This window comes from Hemicordylus capensis, chromosome 5 (assembly GCF_027244095.1).
Source record: "Hemicordylus capensis ecotype Gifberg chromosome 5, rHemCap1.1.pri, whole genome shotgun sequence".
Lineage (NCBI taxonomy): Eukaryota > Metazoa > Chordata > Lepidosauria > Squamata > Cordylidae > Hemicordylus > Hemicordylus capensis.
This window is the reverse complement of record NC_069661.1, coordinates 408,429-430,546: the sequence shown is the minus strand read 5'-3', so window position 1 is coordinate 430,546 and position 22,118 is coordinate 408,429. Positions and strand designations below refer to the sequence as shown.

The following is a 22,118-nucleotide window of genomic DNA, read 5'->3' as shown; positions in this document are numbered from 1 at the left end:
CAAAAATGGCAAATGCAGTACAGTGTTGTGATGTGTAAGGTGATGCACATTGGGACGAAAAACCCCAACTTCAAGTATACGCTGATGGGATCTGAGCTGTCGGTGACTGACCAGGAGAGGGATCTTGGGGTCGTGGTGGACAGCTCGTTGAAAGTGTCGACTCAGTTGCGAAAAAGGCCAATTCCATGCTAGGGATTATGAGGAAGGGGACTGAAAATAAAACTGCTAATATTATAATGCCGTTATACAAAACTGTGGTGCAGCCACACTTGGAGTACTGCGTACAATTTGTTGGGAATTCTCTCTGGTAAGAGAAACCCCATTTCATTATAGCAGAGTGCACAGAGGCACAACACAGCGGAATTTAGTTAGGCATGCGTGTATGCTGAGAGTAAAGTAACTTGGAGCCAGTTCATAGTTTCAAATCAATATAAGTAGTATTTATTAGAGAACTCCATTCTAGATAGGAAAGTGAGGAGATAGAATCTCTAATCTATCTATCTAGCTGTACACATGGTGCAGGGGAGAGGAGCTTGCATGTTGCAAGGTAGAAGGTAGGGAAGAAGAAGGTAGAGAGGAAGTGACAAGGCAGGCAGGAAGGAAGTCCCTGAGATTAGCAATCTACATACCAAAGGGATAGTGTCAGAGCAGTAGAGAAGGGCTGACCAATGTCTTGACCCTCTAGCCCTCTGACTCACTAGTCGTTTACTTGCAACACAATTCTGGTCACCACATCTAAAGAAGGACACTGTAGAACTGGAAAAGGTGCAGAAGAGGGCAACCAAGATGATCAGGGGCCTTGAGCACCTTCCTTATGAGGCAAGGCTACAACACCTGGGGCTTTTTAGTTTAGAAAAAAAGATGACTAGGAGAGACATGATAGAGGTCTATAAAATCATGCATGGTGTGGAGAAAGTGGAGAGTGAGAAATTCTTCTCCCTCTCACATAACACTAGAACCAGGGGTCGTCCCATGAAATTGATTGCCAGGAAAGTTAGGACCAACCAACGCTGGAAGTACTTTTTCACACAATGCATAATCAACTTGTGGAATTCTCTGCCACAAGATGTGGTGACTGCCAACAACCTGGGTGGCTTTAAGAGGGGTTTGGATAATTTCATGGAGGAGAGGTTGATTGATGGTTACTAGTTGGAGAGCTATAGGCCACCTCCAGCCTCAAAGGCAGGATGCCTCTGAGTACCAGCTGCAGGGGAGTAACAGCAGCAGAGAGGTCCTGCCCCTTCCAACTCCTGCCTGTAGGCTTCCAGCGGCATCTGGTGGATTACTGTGCGAAACAGGATGCTGGACTAGATGGGCTTCCTTGGGCCTGATCCAGCAGGGCTGTTCTTATCTTCTTATCAATGGTTTTTCTGCCAGCAGCTGAGAATGACAGGAAAGGCCTCGTCTTCCAGCCAAGTTCTCAAAGAACTAGGCCTCCCAACCAGTGTTCCCTTTAAATTTTTTTATTTGTGTACAGAATGAGTCCTGTTCTGGGCAGCAGGATCAAGGCAGTGTGTACACTCACACATGCAGAGTGAGACCTTCATGATTCAGTTTGAGTGAGATCTAAAAAGTAACTGAGCAAACATCAAAAAACGTGTGTGTGTGTGTGTGTGTGCCCAGGTGCACACGCCTTAGAGGGAACACTGCTCCTCACACCCCTCCCCACCCCATTCATCTGGAAGGACTTCCTCTTGCTAAGGGACCAGTCTGGGCCCTTCCGCTTGCTGCAGCTTGGACTCTCGTCCGGCTCAGCCGAGACGGCTCCTGTTCTGCACGTGTGTGTTTGCTTTGCTCATGGTGGCCTCAGACAGACCACAGGCATGCTGAGTCTTGCTTGTGTGTACACCAAGGCACTTGTCCCCGGACTGAAAGCAGGAATGCCCAGCTGCCGTCACGCTTCCTAGCTTTTGTTTTTCTTGATTTAATTTGGAGGTTTTGTACATTCACTGTGAATAAGTTTAATGGTAAAGCTGAATATTTGTTTCCTTGTTCTGAAACAGACCAAAAGATATGTTTTAATTTGAACCTAATCATGATTGTGGTTTTTAATCTGACAACTTTGTCCTTGTTGTTTAATTTAGTTAATTTTATTACTTTTATGGTATCCCGTGTCTATCTTATTGTTGTGAGCCGCCCCGAGCAGGAGTGCACTGGAGGGGCGGGGCACAAATATTTTAAACAAACAAACAAACAAACAAACAAACAATATGCTCAGACTGATGTGAGAAAGTGAGGCTGGACATCACCCTAGGAGGCCGTTGGCTCCCTAAGGGGAAGAGGGCACAAGTTACGTAGAACTCTTTAGCAGACAACATGAAATGGAAGAGAAGTCTCCGTTACAGGCAGAACAAGCCAGGTTGCTGATGGGGAAATGCATGTCCATCCAGGAAAAGCAATGATGTGGAAAATGGATTCATTCCCTTTGCATGGCACTCATGCTGGTGTGCGTGGGCATACCCATTTTATTCTTGCAAGAACTGAGTGAAGTAGGTGAAGCCAAGAAACTAGTGGCTGGTCCAAAGCTACTCAGTGAGCTTGGTGGCTGAGGGGGGATTCGAACTCAGTTTTACCTGAGGCAGGTGCTGCTCCTCCTGTCCCCTGCTGGCTCTGGGCCAGGCACTGGGCACAGACATGACTACTGTGACCCACGAGTGAGGACAGGCTGTTCTAGAGACTGGAGGGGCCAGGGTGCTTTTTTACTCTTGCAGCACACTAGCAAGGGACACCCTCAATTCTGTCACTGCCAGTTTTTATTGGCAACCAGTTTCTCGCTACGGGATGGACAGCAGCAGCATACTTACGATCAGGCAGTCCACAAGAGGCATTTTCATGCGCAGCCGTAAGCCTTGAGCTTTACCTGTTGCAGAAATGGCCTCAAGGAACATCAGAACAGCAATCAGAAAGCTTTTCTTCAGGTTCATGTCCTGAATCCAATCCAAGAACAGAAGACAGCCTCACATTAATTTGCAAGGTGGAATAGTTTTGTAAGGCTTTTATAGGTACAATAGATCACAACCATCTCTTGTGTAATCCCTGGAGCCAGGGGAAGAGCTATAATGGAGCAAATGTTTGAGCCACACCCAAATTTCTGACTTAAATCGGATAACTTCCCCATGTGGATCAATGGGAAACTCAAAAATATGAATAACTCTTGAACGGCTGGGCAGAAATTCCTGAAATTTCAAAAGATGCCCCTACATGATGATAACGTTACGTGTGTGAAGTTTTGAGCAGGTTGATCCACCCATTGATTTTAAAAAACCTTTAAAACATCCATTAAAAACCAACAGGTGGACTGATCTCCTTGAAGCTGTACACACTTAATGCCACCATCACATGCTACCACCATGTGAATTCTGAGCATGCTCTGCCCAGCCATTCTGGAGTTATAACATGGGGTGCAAAATGAGGGTACTACTCCTCTTTATATGAAGGCAAGGGGGAGTTTCCTCCAAATGAGGCTTGAATGATGGATAGAGTTGGGGATTCAATTCCAGCACTTTTTTGATAACTTTCTGCCATGAAACAGCAATAATTAAAACTCAACAAGAGAACGGATCTCCTTGAAAGTCTGCACACATAATGCTACTATCATGTAAGAACACCATGTGAAATTTCAGCACCTTCTGCCCAGTCATTTGGGAATTAATAATTTCCCCATTCATCCCTGTGGGGGAAAATCATCCTATGGGGCTCATGTTCAGTTCTTGAATGCAGGCCCCTTTGGAGCTTGTTACGCCACTGCCTGTGGCTGCAAGTGAGATGAATGAATGACAACACTTTGGATGACTACAGAGGTGTCTCTGATTAGTGAGGCATCATATTTTGTTAAATTCCAGAAACAAAAAACTGAGTTGGGGGGGGGGTCATGTGACCCCACCACCACCACCACATCCCAGCCCCATCTATCCTTCCTATTGAAGGTAAGGTAAAGGCAAAGGAAATGGGATCTTGTTAAAAAAAATAATAATCTTGCTACAAATATGGTGTTGTCAGGGAAGGTTTGAATATTTGGGTCCTTGGCCTATGCTCTCAGCATGAAGAACTCCTGATTGACTGTAAGATGAGAACTACACATTCCTGTTCTCTTCAACTATGGATTTTATCTTATGGATTTTTAATGTTTTTTAAATGTTTTAATTCTGTACACTGCCTCGAAATTTTATACTAGGTGGTATATAAATTCAATAAATAAATAAATAACCTACAAGAGGTGTGTGTGTGCGCATGTGCGCGCGCACGCATGCACGAGTGTGTGCACATGCACATACATATAAGAGAGCCAGTGAGAGAAAGAGAGAGAGAGAGAGAGAGAGAGAGGGAGAGGAAGTAGCTGATTCGCCGTTAACCCTGGCGAGAGGTGTAAGTGTTCACAGTACCACTGGGCTGATTGTGAAGTACTCTATCATTTTGGACAGGATGAATTCCACTCTAGGGAGCACTTCCTCTTTGATCCCCAGCGCCACTCGTCCGTAACACAACAGCAGGGTGGTCCATTTGCAGCCCTGTGGGGGAAGCCAGACAGCACCGTTAAGAGCCTGGGAAGTGGCCCAGAGAAGCCATCGTGGATTTCCGCAGAGGCGGGAATGAACTAACTGGTGCAAGCTCTTTTAAGTCATGCAAAGAGCCATCGTTCAGGTCACATCCTGTGAGCGAATCCAGAGGACAGCTTGGCTCTGGCAGAAAAGGGTATCTCCCCGCCTACACATGCACACCCTCTCTTGAGCATCTTATGGAAAGTTGTCTGGGGCAGGGAGCTCCGTGTGTTTCCCCTCCAGCATCTAGCACACCATGACCCTGAAGCTGTCGCTACAGAAGTCCTCCGTGGCACTCCGTGGCCCAGATCCCAGAACACTTCTCAAGAGGAAGCCATGGCAGGCAGAGAGCTTTGTGGACGCTGCGACCCTGCCACGCTGGCCGAGCAGTGAGTCCAGCGCAGAGGGCTGCATCAGGAGGACTCCTGGGGCTCGAAACTGGCCAGTCACTACTCCGGGGCAGGCACCGCCCAGCCCAAACCAAGCACTAAAGGCTTCCTGCTGCTCTTGAGAGGAGAGTTCAGCATATCACGCTGAAGCCAGCTGAAGCACTGGAACTTGGTGCTATCACATGCATTGCTTTTGCTGCAGTTGTTGCTTAGAACTCCAGCCACGGGCAGGTGGGATAGAAACAGAGAGCGGAAAAGAAGCCCCTGCACACAAGAGGCTCATCTTATTTGTATTTCTAAATAAAGTTGTCTAAGCCACAGCAGCCTTACACAGTCGGGAATGAGCCTCACACCTGAGCAGGCAAACCTGGGCGCTTTCCAGATTAGCTAATCAACAGCGACAAAATGCTTCCATGCAGACAAATCACATTCAAAAAATTAATAGCAAAGCACCCAGCAGGGGGAGCAGTCTTGCCAAAACTAACAACCTGAAAAACCAGCAAACTTTTAATGCCAGACATACATTTTATCAATAAATTGCAGCAACTAAATCCAAAAAAAGGCATTGGCAACGTGAACGGCCCCCTGCTGTCAGTGTAGGGACTGCGGTGTCACAACACAGGAAGTGTGGAAGCACAATTCCGAGATACGTCCTGACCCCGTTGCAGGGTCTAATCTGGAAAGCACCCTGGAGGGACAGACTGAGCTGCGCACTTGTCATCCCCACTGCAACATGTTCAGACCTTATCGAGCCAATTCAGCTCCACTAACAAGGGAAGAGTTATTCCGATCTCCCCTGTGATTCCTGGCAGCCTTCCTTGTGCAAAATGTCTACTGCCTTCCTGCCCTGCACCTCCTGAAACCGGCAGGGCGTTGCTCAGCTTGTGGGAGGGAACAGGAAGGCCTCCCAAGAGGTCTGGCTTTTTGCTGATCAGATGACTTTGCTTCCAGCAACTTGGGGTAGGAGCCGGCGCAGCCAAGGGAGCCACGCCCCCGAAACCTCCTTGGAATGGCTCCTCGGGGGGGGGGGGCACCGCCAAGCCCTCCGCCTTTTGGAACGCCTCCCTTTAGCATTTCACACGAAGCCTCAAGGAGGAGGACAGACGAAGGAACACACCAACGCCATCAAAAATACGAAACCCACCACAGGCTGCAGGGGCACCTTGAAGCCGACCAGATCCACTGTGGCCAAGCTTCTCACGGCCTGGAGCGGGGGGGGCATCCAGCTCCTCTGGGGCTACAACTTGCCCCAGGGCTTAGCAGCTGGAGGAACTCTGCAGGCATTGGGGTTTGCTCCCTCCCTTCCCTTCCCACCAGTACTACCCATCCGGCTGGCGGGCAAGTGGGGGCCTGGCCACGCCCCTTGGGAGCTCCTTCTTGGAGGCTGAGGGTTTCCTCTCCTCTCCCACCCGTTCCTCCCCAGTTATAGCTTCCTGCACAAAGCAGCTCCCCTTGCTCCCCTCCGCCCTGCAGCAAAAGTGGCTCGGAATTCTGTGTGTCTTCTGTCGATTTTGGGGCAAGGGATCCCTTTGGGTCTGGCTGCTCCTCTCCAAGCCACTCTCTCATGCGGGCCAAAAAGGAGCCGTTCCCAGAGGCCTCGTCACCTCTCCATGGAGGGCTGTCCTCAGCTGGAAGGTATTGCACACCACACCAGAGAGCCAGTGACAGCTCATGTTTCCCCGGCTAGTCCAAACATCGTGTAGAAAATAAGAAACATCAACAGAATGCTAGTATTGGGGGGAAATATGGATAATTGCAGCGAGGGAGGGAGGGTTGTTCCTTAGTGCATTATTTCTACTGTTGGAATCATTCTACCTGACTGGTTTTTGTCCCAGAGGCCTCTCTGATGGAGTCGTTTTTGCTGAAGTCCTCCAGTGCTTTAAACGCCTCATCGAGATGGCGAGAAGCAGCCAAGCCGACAGCAGAAGCAATGCCCTGGAAGCAGAAGCGAGCAGAAGAGGGCCGATGCCTGCAGCCCTGAAGAGTCTCTTTGCCCTTGAGAGCAGGCGGCCTGCGCAGTTTTGGCCCCCCTGCCACTGTGGCCAATAGCCAGGGATTATGGGAGTTGTAGGTCCACATCTGCAGGAGGGCCGGAGTGGAGCAGCCCTGCCTTAGAGGCTAAGCATGCAGAGCAGACTGACTTCTTGGAGTCACACAGGTCTCTTCACTGGGTGGAACAGACAGGTAGCTAATTACACAGGCAAACATTTCAGACACTTCAGTTAGACAGACTCTTGACAAGCCAAAGGCTACACACTGCTCAAACCAACCCAATAGCTCAAATTAAATCCACTTTCCTTTGCGGGTGGAATTTTCAGACAAGTCTGAAAGATGGCAAAAAGTCTTGTGGTACCTTCAAGACTACAGTTTATTGTAGCAGTAAGTCACAATAAATCTCAAAGAGTAGAACCTGCTTTGTCAGATGCATGATGTGGGCACTTAAGCGGGTAGGAGTATACAGCCACATGGATACTTGGTCTGTCTGTCTGTGTGTGATTATACCGATATACTAGTAAGATGGCTTGCACTTTGCAAGCCTTCCCCTGGTGATGGGGGTTCTGGGGGGCAGCAAGGGGAGGGGGACCAGCGAGTGCTGCTGTCAGTGGCACCCACCATCTTGCCGGAAGCCCACAAGACTGACAAGATCCGGGGGGGGGGCAGCCTCCCCGCCCCCAGTTGCTCACCTGGCCTCCACACATGAGCCGCGGCCACTTGAGTGGTCAGCACAGCAGTCCGGAGCTCCCGTCTGCGGAGGCCAGTGGGGGCAGTGGCGGGGGGAGGGGCAGCCTCCTCGTGGGATGTGGCGATGGCCGCCTGGACTTCCTGCAGGATCCCCGGGGCCACTGATGGCAACGTTTGATATTTGGTACAGGCACCACCCCCTCCCCCCCACACCTTCCGTGCCCCCCTGGAACCACCATCCCTCTCTCTCTGGGACCAGCCTGTTGCTGTTTCTGAAGTCTCATTCCCCATGCTTTCCATTGTGGAAGGTTTTCTGCATTTTCTGGGGCATGAATGCATTTTCCCAGAGTTTGGATTGCTTTGGCAGTATAGGTGAGGTCTGGAACTCATCTTGGAAAATGGCATGCTTCCATCTTTCATGGTTTTGTCTGGGAGTTTCATGTCAGTGAGGCCCAAGCAGCTTTATGTGTTGTGTTGTTGTGTTGTGTGCACACATGCACACACACACACACACACCACCTGAGTCCCCCTGTTCTTTTTGTTTCTTCCCTGAGTCTGTCGACCCCTACCCACTAGGGCAGCTGCTCTACAGTGATCTCCAGGCGTGTTCCTTAAATATATATTTTTTAATTAGGTTACATTTCTATACCTTCTATAAATAGCTGCAACAACTACACTCCACACTGTGTAACTGGAGTAGTAGCTTCCTTGGCACTCTGCTAAATAATCACAAATTCCAACAGTCAGTTCCCATTTTGTCAGTGGAAACTGAAGGTTTTCTCTGGAACTCGGGCACTTCAGGCTGAAACGCACATAACTCTGACGTCATGAAATCTGCCCCACCTCAGGCAGGAGCATTCCTCTGCTGGGCCTGCCCGTCTGGACTTTCCCCACCTGGCCGGCACTCAACCCACCCCTGCCTCAGAAGGGCCTCTGAGCCATGCCAAGGGTTTTCCTCTCCTTCTTGGTCCCAAGCTGGGCCAGGAAGGGAAGAGCGTGAGCTGGGGGGGGGGGCTCTGCTCCCTTTGCAAGTCCAGCAGCAGCAGCTACAGCCACGCCTCACCTTTGCCTCCGAAGGTCCTCTGTGAGACAAGGCCAGGATTTTGCAGAGCTGCTCCTGGACGAGCTGAGTGTCATCGGAGGTACGCAGGATGGCCCCGTAATATTGGTAGAGGAAGACCTGTGGCGGGAAGGAGAGCAGCGGCTGCTGTCTGCAGGGACATGGAGAGGCCACGCAGGGCCGCCTTCTCTTCTCCGGGCCATGCTGAACCCAGGCGTTTGGCGTCCTGCACCTTAGAGCCTTCTTTCCCACCCAGAACTGGGTGCTCAGGGCAGTTTACAATACCATCCAGGCAAAAAAAGACAACCCAATGACATGTAAAAATGTAGACAAAATGACAAAACCAACCCAGGAAGAAACTTCATCGACAATCCCAATCAAACGACAGGCTGGCCAACCACCTACCAGGACAAAGAACAGCAGGAAGCCATAATGTTGGGGTGGGGGTGGGGTGCAGTACCCAGATCCATCAGGGGAGGGCACTGCTGCTGCCGCCACACCCAGAAAAGGCCCCGTCCTTGGTCCCTGCCACCCGTGACACGCAGAAGGGGATCTCCAGCTGGCAGCCGGGGAGAGACCACCGTTGCACACAGAAGGAAAGGGTCCTCAAGGCCGCCTAGGGCTCTGAAGGAATCCCTAGAAGCCGAAATTGTGCCCAGAAGCAAACCAGCCAGCAGGGCAAGTGGGGGACAGGAGCAGGAAGAGCCCCTCCCATCAACTGCACTCCGGAAGGGCAGCCCGTCCTCACAAAGCACTTTGTAATAGTCAAGCCTTGGAGTCACCAAAGTGTGCTCAACTGAGGTCAGATGCTCCCTCCTCAGCAATGCATGCAGTTGATTGACACACACCAGGTGAAGTTGGCTAAAAGCACTCCTGGCCCCCAGCACCACCCAAGAGTCCAAAAGCAGTGCTGCCGGATCCAATAGGACTCCCAATGGTAATTCTGGTTTCTCAGGGGGAGCACAACCCCATCCAAAGCTCTTTGAATCCCTGTCTCTGCCTTGAGTATTTCTGTCTCATCTGGATTAAATCTCAGTTTGCCCACATCTAGTCCATGACTGTCTTCAGACACCGGTTCAGAATTTCCACAGCCTCCTTGGCTTGAGGTGGGCAAGAGAGAGAGAGCTCTGTGCCACCAACACATATATGAAAGCAAACTCCAGAAGTCCAGATGACAAACCCCACCCCCCACCATTCCTCTCATGCCGATGGTAAAAAGCATGGGAGCAAAAAGCTTCTGGAGAGCAGAGGCTCACGGCCAAGTATTCCAGCAGAAGGTCCCCCATCACTGCCTCTAGGAACTGCCCCTTCAGGCAGGCTGGGCCTCCACCACCTCAAGGCTGTGCCTCTCATTCCCTTCCTGAAGAGATGGCCCAGAACGACCCCACAGCCCTGGAAGCTGTGGAGGGGTCCAGCAGAACTCGCATGGATGGCTGCACCGCCCCAGGCCATGTCCCAGCATACGCTGCTCACCCAGGTGACCAAGACTGTTTCTGTCCCAAAACCAGGCCTGAAACCAGAAAAACTGGAGCTGACATGCCACACTAGACTTGGCACCTTGCCCCCAAATGCCACATGGGACACTGGCCAGAAGACATCCAAGATGGTGGGATCTAATGAGGGTTTTTTTCATCCCTGCTGCCTTAAGACAAGTCGGAGAGCCTCCCTATCTTTCAGAGGGGCATTTACTCACATCGTGGCCTCTTTGACCACTCTGCCTCTAGTTCCCTTAACCAGCCAAGCCCACCAGTGGCCAGCCACACAGCTCCAAGAATTTTGTCCACATCCTCAGGTGCAAACACAAAAGAGTATCTAGTTTCTACTTTCTCAACAGGAGAAGTCTCAGCTGTCAAAGTTGCTCCTACTGATGCCACCCTCAATGTGGAGTCAAGGAGAGAATGAAAGTGAGCAACATAATCTACAAAGTGGTTGAGTTGGAAGGCTACTTTATGAAGAGCAGACACAGCTGAGAAGGTGAGCAAGCTTTTCTAAACATCCAGCCTTTCCCCCTTCAAACAAACTAACAGAAAGAGGGGAGTTTTGCAGGGGCTGTTTTCTCTTTAAGGGGCAGGTCTTAGTCTCTCTCTCTTTCTCTCTGTCTGAGTGTGTGGGGGGGTTAGGGTGAGGGTTAGGATCTCCAAGGGATAGGAGCCGATAGGGTTCCAAATCCCAGTGTTTACTCTTTGCCTGCTTGGAGGGGGTGGAGTCCGCTAGGGCTGGGAGAGGCCCCACATTCCTTTCCTGTGACTCACATCCTGTGTGTCAGTTGGAAGGCTACTCTACCAAATAGGTGAAGACCTGGGAGCATAGCGAACAGGGATAGCAAACAGGACGTAGGAGTTTTGCAGGAGTTTAGTGGGAAGTGTGTGGGGGAGCCTGGAACAAGCCCCTGCGATCACAAGGAGCCCGGTGGAGAAGAGAACGTAAGTGCAAATCCCTCCCTTGTATCCCTCATATTCTTGGGAAAGGCTGTTTGGACAGATAAATTGCTGACCATTACAGCTGAGAACTATCCTTCTAATAAACAGATAATAAACTACTTACAATAAACTATCTCTAAATACTGTAAACAGCCAACAAGACAGTATGAAGATAGAAAGTCAGCAGGGGAAGGGACACCTCCCAGTGTATTGCACAGAGTGCCACATGTTGTATGACTATTTGCCCCATGGGCAGAAGTCATGGGTGTGTGCTCAGTGCAAGGAGATCCTGGCCCTCAGGGAACAAATCCGTTCCCTTGAGACCAAGGTGGCGGATCTGGAGAAGCTCAGAGAGAAAGAGAGGCATGTGGACGAGACCTTCAGGGATGTGATAGAGGCATCCCACTCCAGGGCTGGTAGCTCCTCTGCTGTCAGGGAGAATGAAGGTCTTGGGCAAGGAGGACATCGGTCTGAGGAAGAGGGAAATGCTCCTTTAGAAGGGACCCCTTCCGTGGATGATGAGCCCATATCCTCTCGCCTGGGGGATACTCCTCTGGGGGGTGGGGGCCTCCTTGTAGTGGGTGATTCGATCATTAGAGGGATAGAGAGATGGGTTTGTGACCCACGTGTTGACCGCAAGGTGACTTGGCTGCCTGGTGCGAAGGTTGCGGACATCACGCGGCGTCTAGACAGGCTCTTAGGCAGTGCTGGGGAGGAGACAGCTGTCGTGGTGCACGTTGGCACCAACGATGTGGGGAAATGTAGTCGGGAGGTCCTGGAAGCCAAATTTAGGCTGATAGGTAGCGTATTGAAGTCCAGGACCCCCAAGGTAGCATTCTCAGAAATGCTACCTGTTCCACACGCAAGTACAGTGCAACAGGCAGAGCTGAGGGGTTTCAATGCGTGGATGAGACGTTGGTGCCGGGAGGAGAGGTTTAGATTTGTTAGGCACTGGGACACATTTTGGGGAAAGCAAGGCCTGTACAAAAGGGACAGGCTGCACTTGAACCAAGATGGAACCAGACTGCTGGCACTTAAAATCAAAAAGGTTGCAGAGCAGCTTTTAAAATGACACCTGGGGAACAGCCGATGGGAGCTGGGCAGCATCCCGTTTGGCAAAAGCCATCCTTTAAAGTGTGAGGGTGCAGAGAATTCAGATAAAACAGAAGGGGACAGGGCAGAACCACATAAAGAGCAGACGGGAGCCTGTGCCAGCAGGTCAAAGAGTCAAAAGAATAGCATACATCAGGGGAGAGATTCAGCATATAGGTGCTTATATGCCAATGCCAGAAGCCTCTGAGCCAAGATGGGTGAGCTGGAGTGCTTGGTTGCTAACGAAGAAATAGATATAGTGGGCATAACAGAAACATGGTGGAAGAGTGAGAACCGGTGGGACACTGTTATCCCTGGGTATAAACTCTACAGAAAGGACAGGGAGGGGTGCCTTGGAGGTGGAGTAGCACTGTATGTTAAAGAAGGGATAGAATCTAACAAGCTAAAAAAACTAGGTGGACTGGAGTCCTCCACAGAATCACTGTGGGTGACTATACAAGGCCGGAAAGGGAACATCCTACTGGGGACGTGCTATCGCCCTCCGGATCAAAATGCCGACAGTGACTGGGTGTTGCAGGAGGAAATCAGGGAGGCGTCAAGGAGAGGCAGGGCTGTAATTATGGGTGACTTCAATTACCCACACATAGACTGGGTAAATTCACAGTCAGGTCAGGACAAAGAGGTCAAATTTCTAGATACGCTAAATGACTGGCCCTAGAACAGTTGGTCATGGAACCGACCAGAGAGAAGGCGACCTTGGACCTAATTCTGAGTAACACCCAGGACCTGGTGCGTGATGTCAGTGTCATCGACCCTTTAGGGAACAGTGACCACAGTGCCATCAAATTCAGCATACATGCGGGGAGAGAATCACCAAGGATGTCTAACATGGACATTTTGAATTTCAGAAGAGGAAACTTCTCCAAAATGAGGAGTATGGTGAAAAGAAAGCTGAAAGGGAAAACCAGGAGAGTCACTTCGCTCCAGAGTGCATGGAGTTTACTCAAAACTACAATACTAGAAGCCCAGTTAGATTGTATACCCAAAAGGAGGAAAGATACCACTAAGTCCAGGAGGATGCCAGCATGGCTCACAGGTACCGTCAAAGAAGCCATAAAAGGGAAGAAGACTTCCTTCCGAAATTGGAAGGCATGTCCAAATGAAGAGAACAGAAAGGAACACAAACTCTGGCAAAAGAAATACAAGGTGACAATAAGGGAGGAAAAAAGAGAGTTTGAGGAACATTTAGCCAAAAGTTTCAAGGGGAATAATAAAAACTTCTTTAAGTACATCAGTAGCTGGAAACATGCCAGGGAGGCGGTTGGGCCATTAGACAACAAGGGAGTGAAAGGGATTATTAAGGAGGATATGGAGGTTGCAGAGAAGCTAAATGAGTTCTTTGTGTCTGTCTTCACGGCAGAGGATACTGAGCATATACTTGTTCCTGAACCAGGCTTTTTAGGGATGGAGGCTAGAGAGCTGAGTCAGAAAGAAGTGACAAGAGATGAAGTACTTTTTCACACAACGCGTGATCCACTTGTGGAACTCTCTGCCATAGGACGTGGTGACAGCTAACAACCTGGATGGCTTTAAGAGGGGTTTGGATAACTTCATGGAGGAGAGGTCCATCAATGGCTACTAGTCAGAGAGCTGTGGGCACCTTCGGTCTCAAAGGCAGGATGGCTCTGAGAACCAGTTGCAGGGGAGTTATGGCAGGAGAGAAGGCATGCCTTCTACTCCTGCCTGTGGCTTCCAGCTTCTGGTGGGCCACTGTGCGAAACAGGATGCTGGACTAGATGGGCCTTGGGCCTGATCCAGCAGGGCTGTTCTTATGTTCTTATGTTGTCAAGCTGTCTTCCATGCTCTCCTGGGGACCTTGGTGCAAAAGGCCATGTACTACTCAGAATAACTCAGCAGGACAATTAAAACAATACTGGCTGCACAAGAACAAATCCAATAAGAGCAAAAGTAGAAAAATCAACAACATTCAGCAAGTGCCGCCTTTGTAAAGAAGCAGATGAAATAGTGGACCACCTAATCAGCTGTTGTAAAAAGATCGCACAGACTGACTACAAACAAAGGCATGACAAGGTAGCAGGGATGATACACTGGAACATCTGCAAAAAATACAAGCTACCTGTAGCCAAAGATTGGTGGGACCATAAAATTGAAAAAGTTGTAGAAAATGAAGATGCAAAAATATTATGGGACTTCCGACTACAAACAGACAAACATCTGCCACATAATATACCAGATATAACTGTAGTTGAGAAGAAAGAAAAACAAGTCAAAATAATCGACATAGCAATAGCAGGTGACAGCAGCATAGAAGAAACAGAAAAAATCACAAAATACAAAGATCTACAAATTGAAATTGAAAGGCTGTGGCAGAAGAAGACCAAAATAATCCCAGTAGTAATTGGCACCCTAGGTGCAATTCCAAAACACCTTGAAGAGCACCTCAACACCATAGGGGCCACAGAAATCACCATCAGCCAATTACAAAAAGCAACTTTACTGGGAACAGCCTATATTCTGCGAAGATATCTATAATAATAACAACAATATTGATAATTAAAATTCAGCCATCTCAGGTCCTTGGGAAGGACTCGATATCTGGATAAAACAAACCAGTCAATAACACCTGTCTGACTGTGTAAACAAGAAATAATAATAATAAGTATTTGGGCATTCTCCAAAGTGACAAGATCAAGCATGTTGAAGTGAAGACCAAAGTTAGTAAGGAATATATCAGGCGAGTAAGAAAGACACTGAAGTCCAAACAATGGTAGTAATACTATCAAAGCAATCAACACAAGGGCTTTCCTGTAATTCGATATACAGCAGGTATTGTTGATTGGGCACAAGCAGAATTGGATGCGCTGGATCGGAAAACCAGGAAAATAATGACCATCAATCATGCCCTGCACCCAAGAAGTGATATTGATAGGCTGTACCTGCCAAGAAATGAAGGTGGACGTGGAATGTTGCAAGAAGAAAAACGAGCATTGGCTGAATACATCAGTGAAAGCCAAGAAGAAATGTTACAGGAAGTGAGTAAGATAGGACTGTTGAAAATAAAGGAATCAAAGGATGAATACAAAAAACAGCAGATGAGGAATCAACGAGAAAAATGGCACAACAAACCATTGCATGGTCAGTTCTTTAATGACATACAATCAAAAGTCAACGATAGCACAACATGGCAGTGGTTAAAGAAGGGGACACTGAAGAAAGAAACGGAAGTTCTCATTTTGGCAGCCCAGGAACAATCACTATGAACAAATATTATAAAAGCAAAAATTGATAAGACCCAGAAATACAGTAAGTGTCGGTTATGCAAGGAAGCGGGTGAGACGGTTGAGCACCTTGTATGTTGTAAGAAAATCACACGGACTGATTATAAGGAAAGATACAGTAAAGTTGCTGCGATGATCCACTGGAACCTTTGTAAGAATTACAAATTGCCAGCAAGCAAGAATTGGTGGAAACATCCAATTGGGAAGGTCACAGAAAATGAGGAGACAAAAATCCTTTGGGATTTTTGAATACAAACTGATAGGCATTTAGTGCATAATACGCTGGATCTGACAGTCATCGAGAAGAATCGGGTTCTGATAATTGATATTGCAATCCCAGGGGATAGATGAGTTGGCAAAAAACAACTGGGGAAAACAACCCAATAAAAGGACCTTCAGACTGAAATTGAGCGGCTCTGTAAAAAGAAAACAGTAGTGGTGCCAATAGTTGTTGGTGCCCTTGGTGCAGTACCAAAAGAACTTGAAAACCATCTTGACACCTTGGGCATTGATAAAATTACAACACATCAGCTACAGAAGGCCACACTACTCGGGAATACTACGACGCTATCACGAATACTACGACGCTATCTTTAATTGTTCTTTAGTTATCCTAGATCCTTGGAAAGGGCCCGATAATTAAAGTACCAAACCCAGTCAATAACATCTGGTAGACTGTGTGTAAATAGCATAATAAATTGTAAAAGAGCCCCTGGTGGTGCAGTGGTAAAACTGCCGCCCTGTAACCAGAAGGTTACAAGTTCAATCCTGACCAGGGGCTCAAGGTTGACTCAGCCTTCCATCCTTCCGAGGTCGGTAAAATGAGTACCCAGAATGTTGGGGGCAATATGCTAAATCATTGTAAACCGCTTAGAGAGCTTCGGCTATAAAGCGGTATATAAATGTAAGTGCTATTGCTAGTGCTATTGCTATTGTTAGCCACCCCATAACAAATTGTTCTCTGGGCTCACAATACAACATTAAAAAACATCCAATAAAAACACATAAAATACAATAAACAAATCACAACACAAAATGAAAAATATACAAAATACAATACTAACATGTATTTAGTACAAAATACTAATAAAATCTGCCAGGGAAGGAAAAGGCAGATGGTTGGAGGTGATTAATTAAGGGAGGGCAAGATACTACCATGCCTCAAGGAGGCGATGGTAAGACTATTATTGAAAAAGTCCTCCCTTGATCCCTGCAAACTGGATGACTATAGTCCTGTTTCTAACCTTCCCTTTTTGGGCAAGGTGATAGAGTGTGTGGTGGCATCTAGCTGCAGAGGGTTTTAAATGATACAGATTATCTAGACCCTTTTCAATCTGGCTTCCATCCTGGATATGGGACTGAAATTGCCTTGGTTATTCTAGTGCAAGGCTGCTCAACTTTGGCCCATCTGCAGATGTTGGCCTACAACTCCCATAATCCCTGGCTATTGGCCACTGTGGGATTATGGGAGTTGTAGTCCAAAAACAGCTGGGGGGCCTAAGTTGAGCAGACCTGCTCTAGTGGATGACCTACGCTGGGAGCTAGACAGGGGGAGTGCATCCCTGTTGGTTCTGCTGGACCTTTCAGTAGCATTCAATACTGTCGACCATGGTATCCTTCTGGGCCGCCTCTCAAGTATAGGAATTGGAGGCGCTGCTTTCGAATGGCTTCAGTCCTTTCTTGGGGGAAGGGCCCAGAAGGTGGTGCTGGGGGACTACTGCTCGGTTCCTTGGCCATTGGTCTGTGGGGTCCCACAGGGTTCTGTTTTGTCCCCCATGTTGTTTAACATGAACCTGCTGGGAGAGGTCATCCGGGGACTTGGACTGAGTTGTCAGCAATGTGCGTGTGACACTCAGCTCTATCTCTCCTTGTCACCTGATCCTAGGGAGGCGGTAGATGTCCTGAATCGGGGGCTGGAGGCTGTAATGGGCTGGATGTGGGCTAATAAACTGAGATTGAATCCGGGCAAGACAGAGGTGCTATTGGTCAGAGCCGATCGGGAAAGGGGATTCGACTGCTTCTGGATGGGGTTGCACTCTCCTTGAAATAGCAAGTATGCAGCTTGGGGGTATTACTGGACCCGGCTCTGCTTTTGGAGGCTCAGGTGGAGGCGGTGGCCAGGGGTGCCTTTGCACGGCTTTGGCTAGTGCGCCATCTGCGCCCCTTTCTCGAGAAGGCAGATCTGGCCACAGTTAGCCATGCCTTAGTCCCATCATGGCTGGATTACTGTAACACGCTCTATGTGGGGCTGCCCTTGAAGAATATTCAGAAACTGCTGCTAGTGCAAAATGTGGCAGCTAGGAGGTTATCCGGTGCTGCCTGCTGGGATCATATTATACCCATTTTGAGAGAGCTACATTGGCTGCCAATTTGTTTCAGGGTCCAATTCAAGGTACTGGTTTTGACCTTTAAAGCTCTTAACGGTTTGGGCCCTGGATACCTGAGGGATTTCCTGCTCCCAAAGTTTGCTGCCTGCTTGATGCGATCATCGGGTGGGGGGGGCTCTGCTTTGGGTGCCGACAACGAGGGAGGCTCAGTTGTCATGCATGTGGGACAGGGCCTTCTCTGTGGCTGCCCCCAGAGTTTGGAAGGCTCTCCCAGTGGGCATCCGCTCCTCAGTCGCCATCACAGTTTTGAGAAAGCGTGTGAAATTATTGGCTTTTTACCCAGGCTTTTATATGAGTGGTGTTTTTGTTACTGCTGCTTTGAAATTTATGGTTATATTGTGTATGTTTTCAAACTTTTAATTAGATTTGTATTTTTATATTCCATTTTAATGTTTTTATTGGGTAATTTTTATAGTCTTATATTGTTTTAAATGTTTTGTAAACTGCCTTGAGATTGTTTTTAATGAAAGGCAGTATACAATTTTCAACCAATCAATACAAAACATTTTGAAAACATTTTTAAAATCAATTTTGAAAAGCCTAAGTGAACAGAAAGGCCTTTACTTCTTGTCTCAAAGAACAAAGTGACAGCTCCAGTGAGTTCGCCACACAGCAGGCTTTACCATGAGTTGTCTGAAAGGCTTTACTGTGAACTCACCGCTATCCAAAAAACCTGATGCAAAAAGAGGATTTTAAAATCCAGGATATAGATTGGGTTGCACTCTAAGAAGCAGTGAAAAACCCAAATCGTGTGTGAAGTGCTCCCCGAGAGCTTGCAGGGCCTTCAGGGTCAATCTGCCCAATATGCGCCCGCTCCATTCCAGAGGAGATGTGGGCTAAAAGAGATGTGGGCTAAAGAGATGTGGGCTAAAAGACGCTCCATTCCAAAGGAGATGTGTGGAGAACTTCCAAGCAAGCCTCACTGGGGAGGTTGTTCCATAAATGGGGTGCCACCACTGAAAAGGCCCTCACTGACAAGATGTAATGATGGCAGCAAAGTAAGATTGTATAGCTATCATCATGGTCATGGTATCAGTTCTAAGACTAACATTAGCCAGTGTTTGGTGAAATATCTCATGAGCTCGCATCCACTGTGACTCTAGCACTTGTACCAACCATTTCATTACCACTGGCAATGGTGTACATGTTTTGGCAACAGCAGTGGGGGGCAGGGGGCATAAGAAGAGCCCTGCTGGATCAGGCCTAAGAAGGCCCATCTAGTCCAGCATCCTGTTTCCCACAGTGGCCCATCAGATGCCTCCAGGAAGCCCACAGGCAAGGAGAGGAGAGCTGGTCTGGTGGGAGCAAGCATGCCTTGTTCCCTTAGCTAAGCAGGGTCTACCCTGGTTGCATATGAATGGGTTAGGGTTAGGGTTAGGATTCTCCAATATGAATGGGAGACTAGAAGTGTGAGCACTGGAAGAGATTCCCCTCAGGGGCTGGAGCCGCTCTGGGAAGAGCTGAAGGTTCCCAGTTCCTTCCCTGACAGCATCTCCAAGACAGGGCTGAGAGAGACTCCTGCCTGCACCAATGGAGAAGCTGCTGCCAGTCTGTGTAGACAATATTGAGCTAGATGGATCTATGGTCTGACTCAGTATATAGCAGCTTCCTATGTTCCTAGATGGAGGCGTGCCCTCTCTCCTGCCATTGCTCCCCTGCAGCTGGTATTCGAAGGCATTCTGCCTCTGAGGCTGGAGGTGGCCTTCAGCCACCAGACTAGTAGAACTGCCCTCCATGAATCTGTCTAATCCCTGCTTGAAGCCACCCAAGCTGGTGGCCATCACCATCTCCCATGACATATAATTCCATAGATTAATTATATGCTGAATGAAAAAGTATCTCCTTTTGTCTCTCCTAAATTTCCTGAGCTGAATGTTGATACTAAAATAGGGTTTAGGACTCATCCAGGGTGGGTCCTGGTGGTAACTGCTTGAGTCCACCACCGGTTGTAGTGGAGATGTAAACAAACTACGGAAGACTCTAAGACTGGCCACTCTTATGCTATCCATTATGCATCTCTGTGAAATTCCTTTTGCAAGACGTGCAGGACAGGAGGCAGAGAACTGCACTAGCTTGCCCTGATGGTTTCATGCCAGTCAACTTGATGGCTGCTGTTCTGTCTGCTGCCTTAAGAACAGAAGGACAGCCCCGCAGGATCAGGCCCAAGGCGGCCTCTCTAGTCCAGCATCCTGTGTCGCACAATGGCCCACCAAGCCCACAGGCAGTGAACCTTGTCGCAGAGTGGAGAGGGGCAGGGCCCTTCACGAGGCACCCAGGGCAGCACTTTCCTCCTCCTCCTGCTGCTGCCCGAATGCAAGCGAGCCTCTTCGTGCTTTCACTGACCTTCTCAGGGCAGTGGTTCTTGCCGGTCTGGGCCGCTTTCATCAACTCCTGGCTGAGCTCCTCACAACAAGCCTTGTCTGTCACGTCAATCAAGAGCCTCTCCACAAACTGTCAGAAAGCAAAGAAAGGAGAGACGCAGCACGGCTGCCTCGCGGGGTTGCACCAAGGCCCACAGTGCCAGCAATCTGTCCCCAACATGGTCATGAGCAGAAGCAAAAAAGGGGCAAGCGCCAAAACCCCCACGAGAGAGGAGACAAGTAGCCCTTGATGGTCATGGGTGGAACATGCCCAAGGCCTTTCAAGGCACGGCTTCCTCCCGAACAGAAGAAGCATGTCATTCATTCATTCATTCATTCAATTTCTATACGAGCCAGCGTGGTGTAGTGGTTAGAGTGCTGGACTAGGACCGGGGAGACCCGAGTTCAAATCTCCATTCAGCCATGAGACTAGAGTGACTCTGGGCCAGTCACTTCTCTCTTAGCCTAACCTACTTCACAGGGTTGTTGTGAGGAGAAACTCAAGTATGTAGTACACCGCTCTGGGCTCCTTGGAGGTAGAGCGGGATATAAATATAATAATAATAATAATAATAATAATAATAATAATAATAATAATAATAATACCGCCCTTCCAAAAATGGCTCAGGGCAGTTTACACAGAGAAATAACAAACAAATAAGATGGCTCCCTGTCCCCACAGGGCTCACAAGCTAAAAAGAGACATAAGATAGACACCAGCAACAGTCTCTGGAAGGGTCCTGTGCTGGGGGTGGAGAGGGCCAGTTACTCTCCCCCTGCTCAATAAAGAGAATGGCCACGTTACAAGGTGCCTCTTTGGCCAGTGAGCAGGAATCAGAAGTGCCTCCAACAGCTCTGGAGGCTCCAGAATGCCTCACTGCTGCTGTCACTAGCACAAGAGTGCCCAGGACTTTCCTGCCGTTCCTGTCCAAAGGCCTCGGGCATGTCGTACATCACCCTCACAGTCTCTTTGTGGAACCCCAGTTGGAGGCCTCTCCTAGGTTGCCAACATTTCATTGCCAGAATGAGGGACACAAGTTGGGGGCGGGGCTGGCTGGGGGGCTGGGAGGTGTATGCAGTGGTAATCAAGAGCCTGAGAATCACTGACGCCTATGTAACTGAATTATATGCTATTGAATAAATGAGGGACAAATGCTGTCCCTCTAGGGACCAGCATTTCATGCCTGAAATGAGGGACATCCTGGGTAATGAGGGACAGTTGGCAACCCTAGTCTCTCACTCGCCATGTTATTTTCCTTCAAGAAAGGCCAGGCAGGTGCCTGAGGAACCCTCCCAAGCAGGACACAATGGTGGTCATCTTACCCCACCGTTTGAAAAAAAGAAATGAATCACCATGAAGCCTTCTCTCTGGTACTCACCAGGAAGGTCCCAATTTAGCTAATAAAACTACCCTCCTTTCACCTAATGGTTAAAGAGCCAGCCCTCTCTGTCTGCAGTAAGGTATCTCTTATGATTGCATCTCCATGTGAACCATCAACTGTCTGCAATCTCCTGCCTCCTCACATGCGAATCATTTGCATGATTTGGAAGCAATGAAGTCGTTTTAAACTAGTTGACATTCTAGTCTGTTTGAGCTGACATTTAATGAGGTCTTCGTTAAGATGCTTGTTATCGTGAATAGATGATGGTTTTACTAGCTAAACTGGGAAAGTTTCATGGCGATATGAGCCGGAGAATGAACTAAGAAGAGGCCGGGCTAGGAGCAGAGGCAGCATTGCACAGGGGGGTTCAAAGAACCCAGGCCACTGTGCTTAGGGGCCGCACCTGGCACCCCAGCCACACCTCCTGCTTCTGACGTCAGATGCAGGGGGTGTGGTTTCACTTGCAACTGGGACTGCGTGCCGCCGTGTAGCAGGCCCCATGTGCAAGGAAATTCCAGACAGTGCCGTGTTCGCAGCGCAGATGTGAG

At 48.7% G+C, this 22,118-nt stretch overlaps 1 protein-coding gene across 13 annotated transcripts in view; it reads right to left on the bottom strand.

Annotated features, from left to right (window-relative positions):
• LOC128327208 (maestro heat-like repeat family member 5) overlaps positions 1-22,118 on the bottom strand; it is a 122,708-nt gene that overhangs the window by 41,357 nt on the left and 59,233 nt on the right. For all 13 annotated transcript variants that reach the window (XM_053255653.1, XM_053255657.1, XM_053255658.1 and 10 more), the window contains 5 exons: positions 20,172-20,279; positions 8,673-8,789; positions 6,743-6,862; positions 4,383-4,508; positions 2,805-2,927 (listed from right to left, as the gene is read on the bottom strand). In XM_053255653.1, coding sequence (XP_053111628.1) covers positions 2,805-2,927; positions 4,383-4,508; positions 6,743-6,862; positions 8,673-8,789; positions 20,172-20,279 — 594 coding nt within the window. The remainder of the gene's footprint in view (positions 1-2,804; positions 2,928-4,382; positions 4,509-6,742; positions 6,863-8,672; positions 8,790-20,171; positions 20,280-22,118) is intronic.